The sequence below is a fragment of the Poecile atricapillus genome, chromosome 25 (assembly GCF_030490865.1).
Source record: "Poecile atricapillus isolate bPoeAtr1 chromosome 25, bPoeAtr1.hap1, whole genome shotgun sequence".
Classification (NCBI taxonomy): Eukaryota; Metazoa; Chordata; class Aves; order Passeriformes; family Paridae; genus Poecile; species Poecile atricapillus.
This window is the reverse complement of record NC_081273.1, coordinates 3,093,575-3,109,752: the sequence shown is the minus strand read 5'-3', so window position 1 is coordinate 3,109,752 and position 16,178 is coordinate 3,093,575. Positions and strand designations below refer to the sequence as shown.

At 52.1% G+C, this 16,178-nt stretch overlaps 1 protein-coding gene across 4 annotated transcripts in view; it reads left to right on the top strand.

Moving 5' to 3' along the window:
* LOC131588347 (opioid-binding protein/cell adhesion molecule homolog) overlaps nucleotides 1-16,178 on the top strand; it is a 296,092-nt gene that overhangs the window by 180,282 nt on the left and 99,632 nt on the right. For 2 of the 4 annotated variants that reach the window (XM_058857151.1, XM_058857150.1), the window contains exon 1: nucleotides 6,794-7,341. In XM_058857151.1, the coding sequence (XP_058713134.1) occupies nucleotides 7,175-7,341 (167 nt within the window). In that variant the 5' untranslated portion in view covers nucleotides 6,794-7,174. Of the gene's footprint in view, nucleotides 1-6,793; nucleotides 7,342-16,178 lie in introns of those variants that run through there. The other 2 variants (XM_058857154.1, XM_058857153.1) reach the window with 2 other exon arrangements.

The following is a 16,178-nucleotide window of genomic DNA, read 5'->3' as shown; positions in this document are numbered from 1 at the left end:
CTTTCCTGGGCAGCATTAAAAACGAGTGGCAGGGCAGGGCTGCCCTGGGTGGTGGTGGGAGCCGTGGGGACATTTGGGATTCTCTTGCCCAAACTGAGAGGACCATGTTGGAGGGGATGAGGGTACACAAGTGCTGCACTTCAGTGCTGCAGGGCACAAGCCATTCCTTCAGGAGATACAAGATTTCAAGGCACCCTTTATCTCTATGGAATCAGTCAGGCATGTTTTGCTCTTCCTTCCCTCTTTATCTTGAAATCGTGCTGGTTTGGCTGCTCTGCTGATATAAAAGGTTTGGTCTGGGAAGGCAATCCCTGCTGCCCTGAGTCTGAGCAGGCTCCAGGGTGTGCAGTCCCTCACGTGTGCATCACACAGGGATGGATTTGCTGGAGGGACACCTGGTCCTGCTGCCCCTGACCATGGGAGTTGGTGGTGCCAGCCCAGCCGGCTCCATGAACAGAGAGGCTCTGGTTCTATCCAGGTGTGGAAAAGAGCAGCACACACCGAGGAGGATGGGAAGACAGGATTTTCCTTTCTCTCACCTGTGCTGGGGATGCAGTTTGGAGCCTCCCAGGACAGCCCAGAGCGTGGTGTTTCCCTTTTCCAGCATGGAGTGTAGGTGGCACAGCTGCTCTCTGATCATTCCTGCATCTTTGTATTTTGTAAATAAGCCCTGAGGCTACACCATGGCTTCGTGTTTAGAAACAGGATAAACGGGGAGATGTGATATCTATTTATTTGTTCTTTTATTAGTTCAGCGCAGAGCTCACAAAACACTTTGCGAGCATCTATGAAATGAGCCTTGTAATGTTCCCAGGAGAGGGGAGAGGCATTCCTGCTCCACTTGGCAGGTGGGGGAAGCCAAGTGTTCCAACACCTTCCCTGTGCATCCATGGCCAGGGTGAGACCGTGGTAGATGCAAGTGTGGATCCCAGATCCTGCTTTCCATTTCCAGTCTGTAATGGCTGGTAGGGCTCAAATGCATATTTCATACCCAGGCTCAGCATCTGTGGTCCAGATCCCCTTTTCTGGTGTTTCTCCTACTCCTGGACTAATTTGGGAATGTGATTGTGCTTCCACACCTTGTCCCATGGAGAGTTCCTTTTTTTAACAGAAAATCCTGCTAAACACAGGCTGCCCCAAGAAGCTGTGGCTTTCCCTGGATGTTGGGAGGTGTCCAAGGCCAGGCTGGGAAGTGTCCCCTGTCCCCTGGGATAGGGAAAGGTGTCCCTGCCCATGGTAGGGGTGGCACTGGAAGTCCTTTAAAGTCCCTTATGCAGATGGGGCACCCACATCTTTGAAAAGGCCAGTTCCTCTCACCCTCACAGGGAGGAATTTCTTCCTAATATCCAATTTAAACCTGCCCAAGGTCAAACCTTGTCCTGTCATTGCTTCCCAGGGATGTGGGAAATTTGGGACAGGGCTCCTGGAAGCATCTCTTTGACAGAGACTGCACTGTGATGGGGTTTTTGTTGTGCTGCTTGGTTTGGTTTGGTTTTTTTCCAAGACAGCATCCTTGGTGAAGCAGCCTGAACTTTGGCTGTTTTGATATGGAAATATTTTGGCAATGAAGCAAAATGTCACATGTCTGTAATGCCCCCCCATCCCGTCCCTCTAGAGTTGGGTATTCAGGGAAAGGGACTGCACAGGAGCTGAAAATTTGCCCAAATGCACTAAATACCATCAGAAATGGCAACAAGAAAAAAAAATCTTGGCATCGTGGAGAAAATCTTAACATTTTGCTTTCCTTAGAAAAAAAAAATAAAAATTGAAAAACCCTAAACCATTCTGGATGGTTGTCAGAAATGCTACAGAAGAATTCAATCTGTGTTTTTCAAGCTTTTAGGGTGATGTTGTGATGGTTCTGCTGCCCCTGGGTGTCCCAGCCCCTCCGAGCTTTGCTTGAGCAGCGCTGGGTGTTTTCAGCGCTGGTGTTTTTTATTCCTTTAATATTTGGTGTAAGGAGGAGGCTGCTCAAACTGCTCCAGGTGGGTGTCTGCAGAGCTGCCTCCGTTTTGGATTTCACTTGTCAGGTTTACACACGCTTTAAAGGTGCCATATGCTGGGGTTCAGCTGGGGATCGTGGCTGAGCATTGAGTGTAGAGTAATCCCATTAAAATCCCCAGGGATGCCTGGGCTGTGGGTCCTGCTCAACCATGACCTGCCTTCCCACGCTCTAATCCTGACTCCAGGCTGTGTCTGTGTGGCCTTGGGGGGATTTTATGGAAGACGGAAGGATCTGTGTGTGCATTTTGGGCACAAGGATGGTGTTGGAGGGGCTGCCTGGGCACTGATTGCTAAACCAGCCCTGAGCCAGGTGTAAGTGAGGAGCTTGAGCCTCCAGTCCGGATTTTCTGCCCTTGGAGCTCAAGCACCACGATCAATGTGAACAACAAGTCACATTTTTTTCCCACAATTACCTCAGCAGGTTGTTTTTTGTTTTTTTGGTTTTTTTTTGTCTTTTGCTAAATTCATGCAATAAAAAGCATTAAATGTAACAGCACGGAAAATAAAAGTTCCGTTTGCAGAGAGAGCCTGATTTAGTGTGAAGATAAAACAAGATAAAACAACTGGAAAAATTAAGTGGGATAAATAAATTCTGCTGAGAAGAGGCTGAGGTTGAGAGAGGGAGAGGTGTGTGTGTGGCAGTGGTCAGTGGTCAGTGCAGAATCCCATTCCTAAGGCTTTCCACCTGGGAAAGAGCTGATGCTTTGCTTTGTACCCCCTCCCACAAACTGATGGGTGCTCAGTTTTATCCCAGGATATTGAGATGTGATTCTCCCTGCATGGGGAGGGTGTATATTCCTCCTGCCTGTGCTCGTGCCGTCTCTTTTGGGTGAAGAAATGACAATATTGGGCAGCAAACGGGAAGAGCACGAAGCAGGGGCGGCGGGGTGTGGGGGAAGAGGTGTCGGGATGGATTGCCAAATATGCCGGGGAAAAATTAGCAGCTGCAAGTGTGCAAGAGAAAGGTGGAGAAGAAAGGGGTAGGGACAGATGGAGAGAAGGAGGGAGAGAAAGAGGGGGTGGGAGGAAAGGGAGGAGGGGATAATAGTGTGGAAAGAAATTAGTTAAAAATCTTCTAGCCCCGAGCCCAGACACCATCTGGATGGTGCAGGGTACCGAGACACAGCTCCACATTCACCATGGAAGTGTCACATATGCCTTGGCCAGGTAGGGTGGCCAAGATGCTTAGGATTTGAAATTCCCCGTGCCCCAGGAGAGAGATGCCTTAAAAGAGCCCAGTTTGGGGAAAAAAGGGCCAGAGGCTGTCTGCCAGCTGGGACCAGAGAGGAGCTGTTGTCATCAGAAAATCTTGTCTGGGGTTTCCAGAGGGAGATCTGGAGAACTTCCACTTCCACTGGTGCTGGAGGGCGAATCCCTGGGAGCAAAGATTGCTCTTTGATTAAACAAGCACAAAGCCTCCAAGGACTGCTCTTCCCTACAGCTCTGCTGGGTTTTTGCTTTCCTGGGTGCAGCATTAACCCCTTCTGTTTTGAACAAAGCTGAACAGCTAAAAGACAGTGAAGTTCACCTCAGAGAAAGGGAAAAAAAAAGAAAAAAAAAAAAAAGCTCTTTCCTATTATCTTTGCCTTAAGATTTAGTTTTCTTTTCCTGCTGAGGACTGTGACAAGCACATGGTTTGTTGTGCCCACTGAGGGAAAAGCTGCTGTCCTAGGGTGAAGCAAGCACATCTCAGTGGTGTGGCTGTGTCTCCATGTTTTCTTGCATTCCCCTACCCAGGCAGGTTTAAAAAGACTGAGAAATGGTCCTTGGATCTCTTTTGGAAGAGGCAGTGTCCCAGAGGAGGAGGTGGCACTTGCTGGCCAAGTGTGCAGCGTCCCAGTGGCACTGCAGTCACTCCATCCCTCACTGCACTGATCCCAAGGGAGCTGGACTCACTCCCTGCTGCACAGTGAGCATTTCACTGTGCCCTGAGCTGTGTGGAGAAAGAGGAAATAATCTGGGAGCAGGAATGAGGCTGGGGAATGAAACCCAGGGTGGCCATCCGTAGGTCCCAGTGGCTGCAGGCTGCTTCCCAGTACGATGCTGGAGCAGCGCTGGGGCTGAGCTGCCTCACGGCCCCCAGGCTCTGGTCCCTCACTAATTACTTCCAGGCCTGTACTCCTGACATTTGCAAGCTCCTGATTAGAGCAACGAGGGAGAAATCTCGGAGGGAGAGGGAGGCCAAACTGCACCACTAATAAAAGCTGAGATTGACAATCGGCTGGGAGGTGCAGGGACTCGTCCTTGCCGGCTCAGTTTCTTTCTGAGCCTCTGGGATGATGAGAGAAGGTCAGGGCTTGTTAACGTCACTGTGAGGAGCAGGATCCGCCACTGCCATATGCCTGGTGCCCCCAGGGCCTGTGCCAGCCTTGAGTCCCTCTCAGCAAGGCGATATTTTTAGCCATGGACCTGAACTGAAGCCACCCTGTGCAACCTCAGGTCTGCAACTGTGTCGGTGCAAAAGTGCCTCTGCCTCTCTGTCTGCTGAGTTTGTGTTTCACACAAATTTTGCAGCCTCTTGGATTTCAAGTTCTTTTCCCTTGCCCTTTTCTCTCCCACATCCCATCTCTCTCCCTTCATTTGATGGCACTGGGGAGGTACCGTTAACCCCAGTAGTGGGACTGGGACATTTTTCTGATGGGGTGGCCCAGAATGCCAAGCCAGGAGAGGCTGACCTGGCTGCCTGCAGCGCTGTGGGTAGCCCAAAGTGACCTCTGGGATGAGCATGGTTGAGCCATGTCTCCTGCACAGCCATTCCAGGCTGTTGGGTCCCTACCCAGTTACAAAAATATGGATCACATTATTTTTCCAGCCCTCTCTCTCTGCCCTCCCTGATGCCCCATATCCTCTTACCTGTCTGTAGCAGCTCTGTCTGTCCATTTATTCCCTGCCTTTGCATCTATTCGTGGATCCATGGCTCTCTCAGAATCTCAGAGTCTCTTTGTGAGGCAGACAGGCTTTCTTCCCCTATAAATCTTCCCTCTCCTGGATTGCTCTGGCTCTGGCAGGCTTTGTGCTACACACACTCTACGTCTACAGCTTCTATCCCAAGGGGTAAACACCATTTTACCCAGCAGAGCTTGTGGTCCCTGCAGCATCCTTGTCCCCTGGAGCTAATCCTGCTGCTGGGTGAGGCTCAGCAGTGCCTGTGGTCTCACTGCTGGGGGCTGCCGTGGCTTTGTGCTGGCTCCTGCTGCTCCCTCTCTTCCATCAGACCCAGCTCCTCCGTGCCAGAGTGGAGCAGCTCAGGAAGGAGACGGAGTGTCCTTCCTCTCCCATCCTCCCCCTCTCAAAGAATCCCTGGCATGTAAGCAGCCAACCTGCACGTTCAGGGTTAAACCAACTTTCCAGCAGCTGAAGAGCTCTCTGATGGAAAACTCAGCCCTGCCCTTCTCTGTGCTTCCCTGGGCTCCCAGGCTGTCCTGGTTATCCAAGCTGCACCCTCTGGTGCTGGGCTCCAGCACCCTTCTCTGCAGTGCCAGCCCGTGGCTAGTGGGATTTAGGGTCACTGAGTCCCACTGCCACATACAAGGGACCCGCTCTGCTGAAAATTGCACTTGGGATCACTGAAAACACCTTGCAAAACCCTTTTATCTGTTCTAACAGCTGTGTTTGGATCTCTGGATGAGAACAGAGTCCTGAATTAGCTGAAACTCCTTTGTTGGTGGCTGTTTCCTTTCCCCAGCCCCTGGAAGGGACAGGTTTCCTGGGATACATCAATAGAGGAGGGAGATGCTTTGGAGGAAGCACCCAGCCAAGGTCCAGCCTGGTTTCAGTGTGAGGAACTGTGTGAGGAACACTGGCAGCACGGGGTTAGTTTTCTTCTGAAAAAGATGTGTCTGGATGGTCACCAAGATCTTGGTGCCCTCAGCTGCTCTTTGAGGAGATAAATGGTGGTCTGTGGGTGGAAATTTGGAGGAGGAAATTTGTTGAAATTTAGTGTTTTGAGTGGTGGGGTGGAAAGGCCTTGGGCATCCTAATTCAAGGATCTGAGTGTCAGGGAGCAGGGACAGGAGAGGCAGAAGCTTTGTCTTACACCATCCCATGGGGCAAGGATGTGGGGACAGGACCCTGTTTCTCTCAGGGAGAGAAAAGCAGAGCCAATCCCCACAGGGATATGCATCAACAAGTGGATACGGGGGAAAGACGCTGGGGTGGGTGAGGGTATGGGCAGCCTGCAGCTCTTGGGGAAGGCTCGGGGGTGCGTGGTGCGAGAACAGCCCCCTCTGCAGCGGGGAAAAGCGGGTGAAGGGTTGGGGGGGGGTGGGGTTCCTCGGGCGGTGGCAGCGCGGCGCGGCAGGGGTTAATGTGCGTGTCCTCCTGCGCATCCCGCCCCGCTGCCGCCCTCCCGCCCGCCCGTGTGCGGGGCTCGGGCCGTGCGGGAGCCGAGGCGCCGGGCAGCGCTGGAGCCGCTGCCATGACAACCCCGGGGATGCTGCCGGCCGGGGCCGGGGTGCTGCCGCCGCCGCCCCCCCGCGCACCCCCCGCCCCGCTGCGAGCCTGAGCAGCCACCGGGACCCTCTGGGCAGAGCCGAGGAGCATCGGGGACATCGCCTGCAGCTCCGCGGGGAAGTTTCGATCTTGCGACAGAACCGGGATTTTGGGAGCTTTATATATATATTTTTTTAATATTTTTTGGGGTTTTTTTTTTTTTTTTTTTTAAATTCTCCTTTCCCTCTGTGATTTAAACAAAAGCACAAGAGCCGGAGAACAGCCCAGCCCCGGCCCGCTGTGTTCCCCCCTCCGGTGCCGATGCCGCCCTCCCCTTCCTTTCACAGACACTCACGTTTCCTCCGTGGGTTATAAACTTTTGATGCCAGATCTCCGCAGCGCCTGCCCAGCTGCAGCTGAAAGTAGCGTCTCCAGCAGCCACACATCTGTGACCTTCATCTCGTGCTCCGCACCTTCTCCTCCTCCTCTTCCTCCTCCTCCCCCCGGCCCTCCCGTCCTCCTCCCTCGCCCGAGGACAGCGGGACTCCCTCCGATGCCGCTCGGCAGGCTCAGCGCTCGCAGCCAGCCTTGCCGGGGGCTCTCCTGATCTCCGTGGAGCTCCGCAGCGCTCGCCCCGGTGGTTTTGCTCCCCCCCATCCCTCCTCTCCACCCACCCCTTCCCCCTTTTCGCCTTGTCGGGTGTGTTTTTTGCCTGTTGGAAAAGTCCCCGCTGCCCAGGATGGGGGTCGGTGGGTGCTTGGCCCTGCCCTGGAGGTGCCTGGTCGTCCTCTGTCTCAGGCTGCTCTTCCTTGTGCCCGCAGGAGTGCCCGTGCGCAGCGGAGATGCCACCTTCCCCAAAGCCATGGACAACGTGACAGTGCGGCAAGGGGAGAGCGCCACGCTCAGGTAGGAGCAGCTGCACGGGGGCTTTGGGGGGACGGGGGGGTCCTGCTTGCGGCTTTTTGGGGGATGCTCTGTGCCCGGCGGGGCTGCCGGAGGGTCCTGGGACCAGCTGGAGACTTTGCACGTGTCCCAGGGGTTTGTCCCGGTGGTGGCAGGGGACACTGTGGATGGCAGCTTGTCGCCGTCGTGGTGGGGTGACCCCGTTGGAGCGGTTTTGGAGGGACGGATGCGCCGGTGCTTTTCGGGCTGCAGCGCGGGGCTGGCAACCTCCTGAGGGGGCTGCGGGTGCCAGACGAGGAAACACACAGGGGTTTAGGTGGCAGACGGTGAGTTAGTGCTGCCTGACACTCCCAAAGTTGTCCCTGCGTGGGAGGGGAGAGGGGTCCGTGCTCCTGGCAGCGGTGCCAGCCTGCGCTGCCAGCGGCTTTCCAGGGCTGCGATGCCTCCGAGGTGTCAGCGTTTGCCTCAATCACTTTATAGTCTCCGCACGAATCCGTTAATATCAAATCAATCTTTTACTCCAGGGGTGCATCTTATGAATTCTGATGGATGCTTTCCCGTACGTTGTTTGCTGTAGGAGAAGCACAGGCGGCTGATATGCAGATGGGTCACTCCTGTGCCGCACAGCACAGCCGAGCATCCCTTTCATTCCCTGCATGAGTTACAGGTGTACGCGGTGCATTGCCCAGGTAGCACAGCAGCTCTCCCCAGGCATTGCAGCAGCCGGGCCAGACGAGCAGGGAGCAGCCCGGCCTTTTTTTGGAGGGCAGTGGGGAGGCAGCGCGTGGCTGGGGTTTTGGGTCGTGCTGTGTGTGCTTCAGGCAGCCCCGGGAGGACCTGGGCCGGTTAATCCTGGAGCTGTGGGACTTGGGGAGGGAGCTCGGGGATGGTGGGAGGTGAGCATGGAGGAAGAGAGCCCGGAGGAGTTTGTCTGCTCTCCCTGCACCAGCGAGCAGCGTGTGCCCCTCACCCGAGGCTGGCTGCTCCCTCGCTCAGACCCCGAGGAGCAGGGCTGCAGCAGAGAGCAGCTGCTCTTCCCAAAGCCAGGTGTGGGGATGGCACAAGCAGAGCCTGTCACGCTCTCCGTGAGCAGCTGAGCCTGCACTGGGCTGAGGAGCTGCTGCTGCTGCTTTGAGCAGAGGGTGCTGTGCTCACCTGGGCTGGTTTCTGTGACTGAGGTGGGATTTGTAGGGGGAAGAGTTTGGTGGTTATGGGAATCAGGCTCTGGCTGGAGGCTCTGTGGGTTCTGTGCCGAGGAGGGAGGCGTTGGTTGCCTGTCTGCCCTCTTCCCACCATGGCCACTGCCAGACTTTGCTGTCCCTTTTCCTTGGTCCCTGCCAGGGACCCGCTGGGACCCGCTTGTCATCACCCCTTGCTCCTGGGGCTGTGGCACAGCTGGAGAGCAGAGGGCTCTGTCTCCTTGTGCTCTCCCTAATTGAACTGCAATGATGATTAACCTGAGCTGTGTGAGCAAGGCAGTTAAAAGAAGGACAATTCCCCAGGGAGGTGCCTTTGGCCCTGGCGCTCTTTCCCTCACTGTTGGAATTTGTCTCCATAGTGAAGTGTGGCCTTTGGGGCTCTCAGAGGTGATGCTGATGGTGGTCAGAGCAGGATGGGAGCCTGTGCCTGCTCCCTGGGGAGTCCCTGCGAGTCCAGCCGAGTCTGCTGCCAGCAGAGGGCTGACTTGGATCTCCTCTTTATCTTTTATTTAATTTATTTTTATTTATTACTTTATTATTATTTATTAATTTATTATTTTTATTTCTAAGCTTCTGTCCCCTTTTCAGTGCTGTTTGCAGGAGGGGATGTTTGTGAAGCAGCCCAGGAGTGGTGGGAGATTTTAGCATTTCCATAGGAAACTCTGCATCCCCCAAGTGCTGACACTTAGGGGAAGCCCCTACACCAAAAGCACCTGGTTTTATCCATTTCCTCCCTTGGCATCTGCTCCTGCCCAGGCTCTCCAGTGCATCTTTTCCACGCTCTTACCCCCTCCTTTCAAGTCCAGTTTTCCCCTGCTGCAGGCAGGTTTCTTCCTCCAGCTCCCATTTGCTCCATCTTTCCTTGCACTGATGTTCCCCAGTGGTCCTTCTCTTCACTCCTCTCCCTGTTTCCCTGCTGCTGCCCCTCTGCAGCCCCTGGGTGGCAAGCAGTTTTCCATCTTCCCATGGCATCTGGAGATGGGCAGGGAATTGCACACAGCAAGCCAAAGGGGTGGCATCAGTGGGGGGTTGAAAGCAGGAGGACAAAGGTGGAACATCTTGAGGATAGGGCTGATGTTTATTTGCAGGTTGTGCCCTGGGAAATCTTTCCCAGTGAGTGGTGCTATTGCTAAGTGGTGTTTTCTCCTGTGCACCCATAGGAAGAGGTGGTGGTGTCCTCTTCTGTCCTCTCCATAGATGGCACTTGGGGCTCAAACCGAGGAGCTGGGCTTGGAAAAACCGAGAGCTTTAACTCCAGTTTGTAGCTCTTGCAGAATCAGCTCCAGTCCTGCTAGGTCTGGATGGCCAGGTCCTCTCCCTCACCCTGGTCATGAGATGGGCTGAGCCTGTGCATCTCCCTGGCTCCTGCAGGGTTGGTGGAAGCTCTTTGCTTTCCAAGATAAGTCCTTTAACCACCCCTTGAATTGCAGAAAGGAGCTGGGAGAACGAGCAGACCTGCATGAAAGTGGTGGAGGAAACCTGGAGGCTTTTCTTAAAAGTCCTAAGTCTGTGCCAAGGGAAATATAGGTTGGATATCAGGAAAAAGTTTTTTACAGAAAGGGTGATAAAGTATTGGAATTGTCTGCCTGGGGAGGCAGTGGAGACACCATCCCTGGATGTGTTTATGAAAGACTGGATGTGGCACTCGGTGCCATGGTTTAGTTGTGGTGTTAGGGCTGAGTTGGACTCGATGATGTCAGAGGTCTCTTCCAACCTGGCTATTCTCTGATTTTCAGGCTGCTTGTGAGTTTTCTGTATTGGGTTTTGGGCGCTTCCATTTCCAGCTCTCCACCCTTTTTTCGAGGGAGGCTCAGCATAATCCTTGCAGAAACTCAGGCTCCATCTACAGGCAACTTGCAGGTCATCTTAGATCAGCAACAAATAATTTCCGTTTAAAGCAGAGATTGTTGGTAATTCATTCCTTTTTATTGTAAGAGCAAACAATTCCCATAATACTCAGGCACCTTTCCTCTCCCGGGAACTAAAGGCAGTATGGAAATTCTCTGTGTAGTGTTAAAAATAAAACCAAACTGCCTCTTCCCTGACTCAGGAACGTAAAACTCAGGTGTTGAGATGGCAGGAGTAACTCATGTTACTCACCAGATTGGAACAAGGAGCACACTGGCAACCACCAGGGATGTTGGGGATGGTCACTTTTTAATCTCCCAGCTGGGATTTGATGTGGACACAAGGATTAAGTTCCTGTTTTTGGGAAGAATGCCATCGAGTCTTGGCTTTCTCCACATGCTGCTCGTTAGATACTCATCCTAGGGTTGCTGTGGGGGCATCACTAACATGGTTGGACAATCCCAATGGGTTGATCCTGCCTGGAAACTTTGGTTGGGTTTTATCTCAGCTGCACCACAGTGGTGGAAGCACCTCCATGAGCCGAAGGGGAAACTGTGGCAAATATTCCCACGGTGTTAAAATGGGGATGGAAACGGGATCATCCCGCTGTGCCGGCGGCAAACCGACCTTTACAGCAGCCATCAGTACAGTTCATAAAGACATAAACCACCAGCTGCTCAAAATTTCAAGGCTTTATAGTTTAATCTGTATTTAAGAAATATTGTTGGGGTTTTTTTTAAGGGAGAGAGTGCATTTTAGAGGTTGAAGGGATTAGCTGGGAGATGGGGTGTACTGACTTTTCTCTGCAGGGACACCAGGACTTAAGGAGGCCCCTCTGTTGCTCTCATCCTCAGTTTCCCCATCTGTAAAATGACCCAAGAGCAGTGGTTTATCAGTGATGATTACAGGAATGGGTACTCATAGGCAATGCTAAGGCAGGTATAACTAGGCTTTTTTTCCAAACTAAATAATACAGAGCTGCTTTATCTCTGTATATAAGGGCAGAGTTTCAAGTCAAATCCCCTGGGCTTGTCTGCTTCTGGTGAACCCATGGCCTCTCCCACTGTCTGTCCATGAAGGAGACCAAGAAGTCAGGATAGCTTTGCTCATTCGCATCCAAGATTCCGTGCCTGGTTGTATTCTGTCAATTAGCGAGTGTGAGAACAATTCCAATTAAAAATAAAAAGCCCGAATAAAGCATCATGAGATGCTGTTCTTCCATTTATTTTTGCAATTATAGTTTTAATTATTTCTGACAATGCTGCTTTGATTCTTCTTTTTTTCTTTTGGTGTAATAACCTACCGCAGTCTATTTTCCAGCACACGACGAGACCTCAGTAAAACACAACCAGCAGGAGCAGGCGGCAGGACCACAGTCTCCAGGCATAGGTCTGGGAAGTCAGGAAATCAAATTTTTTTTTGCCTCTTTTTTAGTCAAACCGCTGATATTCCATGTACCTACCTGTTAATGGGGGTTGTGACACTCACCTGCCGCCCTGCAACAGCAGCCACGGACCTGGCAGAGAAAAGAAGCGTTAATGCAGCCACGTCTCTGCTGTTAAATCCTTGCTGGGGAGCGGGAAGAGAGTCACCACTCTTTGTGTGAAAATGCTAAAAGCGTGGGGATTAGCGCAGAGCAGATTAGTGAGGACTTGCTCCATTGCTGCCCCTTCCTTCCCCCCCTCTCCTACCCAAAAAGTTTTCTGGAGCAGCTAAATATATACCTGCCGTTTCCAAGGTAGAGCTCGCTGCGTGGCAGAGCTGTAATTGGCGACTCAGGGAAATTACAGCCACGGATTCTGGCATTTGGATCCTCCTGGCTGGCATAATAATTTCTCCCTAGGTAGCTGGTATTTAACTTGTCTTATCTGCTCCTGATAGTTGTAATTACAGTGCCCGCTAATTTCACTGTAATATTGCAGCCGCTGGAAGGGTGGTTGGAGAAAGGTCAGGGGGTTGCAGGAGGGATCCTTCCTCCCCTGCCCTCTGCACCAGTGATGCTGCCAACATGCAGGTGCTGAGCCCATGGAGCTGGCACCCAATGTCTCTTGCTGTGCCCTTCCCACCTTGGTGGGGCTGGAGCAGCCTCACAGCCCTGGCAATGCTGTTGTCCTTGCTGGCGTCAGGGAGGGATGTGCTGGAGGGAGGTTTAAGTCTTGGTGTCCTTCTCTTGTGATGAATCTTGGTCTCCAGCTCCTGTCAGGGCTGGCTGCTTTGTGTGAGGTCACTTCCCAGCTTGTGCAGTGAGAGGCTGGTTGTCACTGTCGTTGGTTGTCCCTGGGCTGGTTGTCCCTGGGGCTGATTGTCCTTGAGGCTGGTGCTCCTTTTGGTTCATTGTCCCTAAGGTTGGTTGTTCCTGTGTTGGTTGACCCTGAGAGTGTTTCCTGCAGTTTGTTGTCCCTGTAGTTGATTGTCCCTGAGATTGGTTGTTCTGGGGTAATTGTCCCTGGGGCTGGTGTTCCCTGTGCTCCATTGTCCCTGGGGCTGGTTGTCCCTGATGTTGGTGTTCCCAGTGGTTCACTGTTCCTGATGTTGGTGTTCCCTGTGGTTCATTGTTCCTGATGTTGGTGTTCCCTGTGGTTCATTGTCCCTGATGTTGGTGTACCCTGTGGTTCACTGTTCCTGATGTTGGTGTTCCCTGTGGTCAATTGTCCCTGATGTTGGTGTACCCTGTGGTTCACTGTTCCTGATGTTGGTGTTCCCAGTGGTTCATTGTCCCTGATGTTGGTGTTCCCTGTGGTTCATTGTCCCTGATGTTGGTGTACCCTGTGGTTCACTGTTCCTGATGTTGGTGTTCCCTGTGGTTCATTGTCCCTGATGTTGGTGTTCCCTGTGGTTCACTGTTCCTGATGTTGGTGTTCCCTGTGGTTCATTGTCCCTGATGTTGGTGTACCCTGTGGTTCACTGTTCCTGATGTTGGTGTTCCCTGTGGTTCACTGTCCCTGATGTTGGTGTACCCTGTGGTTCACTGTCCCTGATGTTGGTGTTCCCTGTGGTTCACTGTCCCCAGCACTGGTTGTCTCCTCCAAGAGCACAGTCCTGCTGTGCAAGGGGAAGGTTAAAGTCTGGCTTTGAGGAGATTCAGGGCTATCTTTGAGGAATTCACCTTCAGCCAGCAAGGCTTGGGTTGCTGCCTGTGCCAGCCCTTCTGCTGAGGCAGCACCAGGCAGGTTTTATGTGGGTGTAGGGCTGGAGTCTGAGAGCTGGGGAGTCCTGCAGCCACAGGCTGGAACCACAACACGGGGGCTTTGCTGCACAAAACTGGTTTCACACAGAGAGCTGGTGGGGCTCTGCAGAGGGAGGAGGGGACCCTCACTGTCACATCTCCCAGGACCAGAATTCAAGCCCTGGGAAGGTCCTCTTGTCTAGCAAAAAATAAAACCCCACCCCCCACGCTAAGTTTTTAAGCTCCACTAGGCAGAAATAGTTCCAAGTGGTGATATTTACCTCCTGGGGATGAGACTGAACTGTTGGTAATCCTTGTGCTATAAGGAACAGAGATCTTTTTGCAAGGATAATAAACTCCCTGGTAATAGCTGTCCTTCCCCTGGATCACGCACACTCCTCCAGGAGCTCAGGGCTTTGTTTCTGGAACAGGATTAGGTGTTAACGCTGCAGAACCAAACGGGGGCACAGTGGCTGTCTTTCACATTCCTGCTTTCCAAAGAGTTTCTCTGTTCCCTTGACTGTTCTCACAGTTTGCCTCCTCCTTGCATTCCTCAGCCCTAAACCACGGATGCTTTTTACAACAGCTGGACATATTGTTTTAAGTGATAATCTTTAGATACTGCAGCCTAGCAGACAGTTCATAAGAAATATCTGATTCGGTGACTATCACTTCTTCCTCTGTCCTTGTGAGCAGCCTTTGAGGGTTAGGATGTGCTGTTTTTTGTTCTTCTTCTCTTTTTTTTTTCTTTTAATGAGAAAAATAATTTCCCCAAAGCCCCTGTCAACAATTTTTAGCCTGTAATGGGTTGTTTACTGTAGGTTGGATTTGATATGTAGGTCTTGTCTTCCCTGACAGAACCCTTCAAGGTCGGCTCGTCAGTGCAAAACACTCACATTTTATATTTCTGTTTTCCTAGGAATATTTCCCAAGATTTGCTTAAAATGAGTTGTTTCCATGACTATGCTCACTTGACGGACCTGTTCCTTGGGATACAAATGGGTCTCCAAGTCTGTTTCTCTGTGGAGGGGGAGGATAATGAGAACAACATCTGTTGTGGTGTAAGCTGTAAATTTAAGATATTTTTTCTCATCCTGTAAAAGATCAGCAAATTGTGCTGATGCTGATGAGGTGCTTTGTGCCATCCTCAGTGCTGGTGGGTTCAGAGTGGGGGCACTTGAGGACATGTCACACATCTTGCTTTTTCTTCTCTTGGTGTGCCAAGGCTTGTGTGTGATGTCGCCTCCAGGCTGGAGCTGGAGAGAAGAGGAATGGGAGCCCAGAAGGGAGAAAGTGGAAGACAAGAAAGAAAAGTTGGGAAGGGGGAAAGAAAAATGTCAGGTGGAAGAAGGGATTGGTTAAATGTAAAACCAGGGCGTTGCAAAGGGTGGACCAAAGAAAAATCCACTCTCAGTGTGTGAAATTCAGCATTGAGGGATGAGCTCCTGAATTAAAAGCCAGCAGCCAGCACAGAAATGCAGGAGGTTCGGCTTCAGCCTGTAGGTACCTGAGTTCCAATGGGATAGTGCATCCCCTCACTGTGTCTTTTCTATTTTCCCCATGTGTGTGCATGTGTGCATGTGTGTATATATAATATATATATAAAAAAATCTAACAAATTTCTAACCCATATAAATCCAATTACCCATGTTTTGCCTGCAGGGAGTGAGGGAGATTAATGTTTGGTATTTTGGCAGGAATGTAAAAAGAAATAGGTGGTAATAACAATGAAGGCTCGTAAAAAGGAGCCGATAGTCGTGTCTGCGCCTGGAACCCAGCCGTAATTCTCCTGGGGATTTGTCGGCACAGTGCCCTGCTCCTGTGGAGGGGCAGGAAAGAGCCACGAGTGCTTCCTGGGCACTTGAGCATCCATCCTGCCAGTGAAGGTTCCATTAATGTGATAATAATAGAGGCTGATAAAGAGAAATGGTTTATGCTCCCAGGGCACCTTCTCGTGACTGATCCTGCTCTGTGTCGGGGCTCGTTGGAGCCATAGGAACGTGCTCCTCTTTATTCCAGCTTCACTGAGAGGCGAGTCCTAGGAAAGGAGGATGAACATGGAAGGAGAGGAGGGAGCTGAGCTCTTCTCCACCCTCTGTGATAAGTCTGTGGCAGTGCTGGTCCCTGCAGGTCTGGCTTGGAGTGACATGGCCTGAAGAGTTTCAGACAGGAGCTGGGAGTGCTAGAGCTGTTCTCTCATCAGCTTTTTCCATTCAGAGTCCTTTCCTGCAGTCTTTCCCTTCCCTCCCATAAACCCAGGCACCTGAGATGCCTTTTCCTGCAGCTCTCACTCACGGGACAGCAGCTTCATTGGAGGATCAGGACCAAGGCTGTTCTCATCTCATCACATCATTCCTCTGCCTTGTCCCCTGGTGCCTGTGGCCTGTCCCGTGTGGTGCCCTCAGTCAAAGCGGCTGTTGTGGCAGAATGCTATCGAGTCACGGCTTTCTCTGCATGCTGCTCGTTGGGGTTGCTGTGGGGGCATCACTGGCAGGCCATGGTTGACCACCCCGATGGATTGATCCTGCCTGGAAACCTCGGTTGGGTTTTATCCCGGTTGCACTGCAGTGGTGGAAGCATCTCCACTGATGGGCTGCAGGTGCTTGAGCCAAAGGTGCCTACCAGGC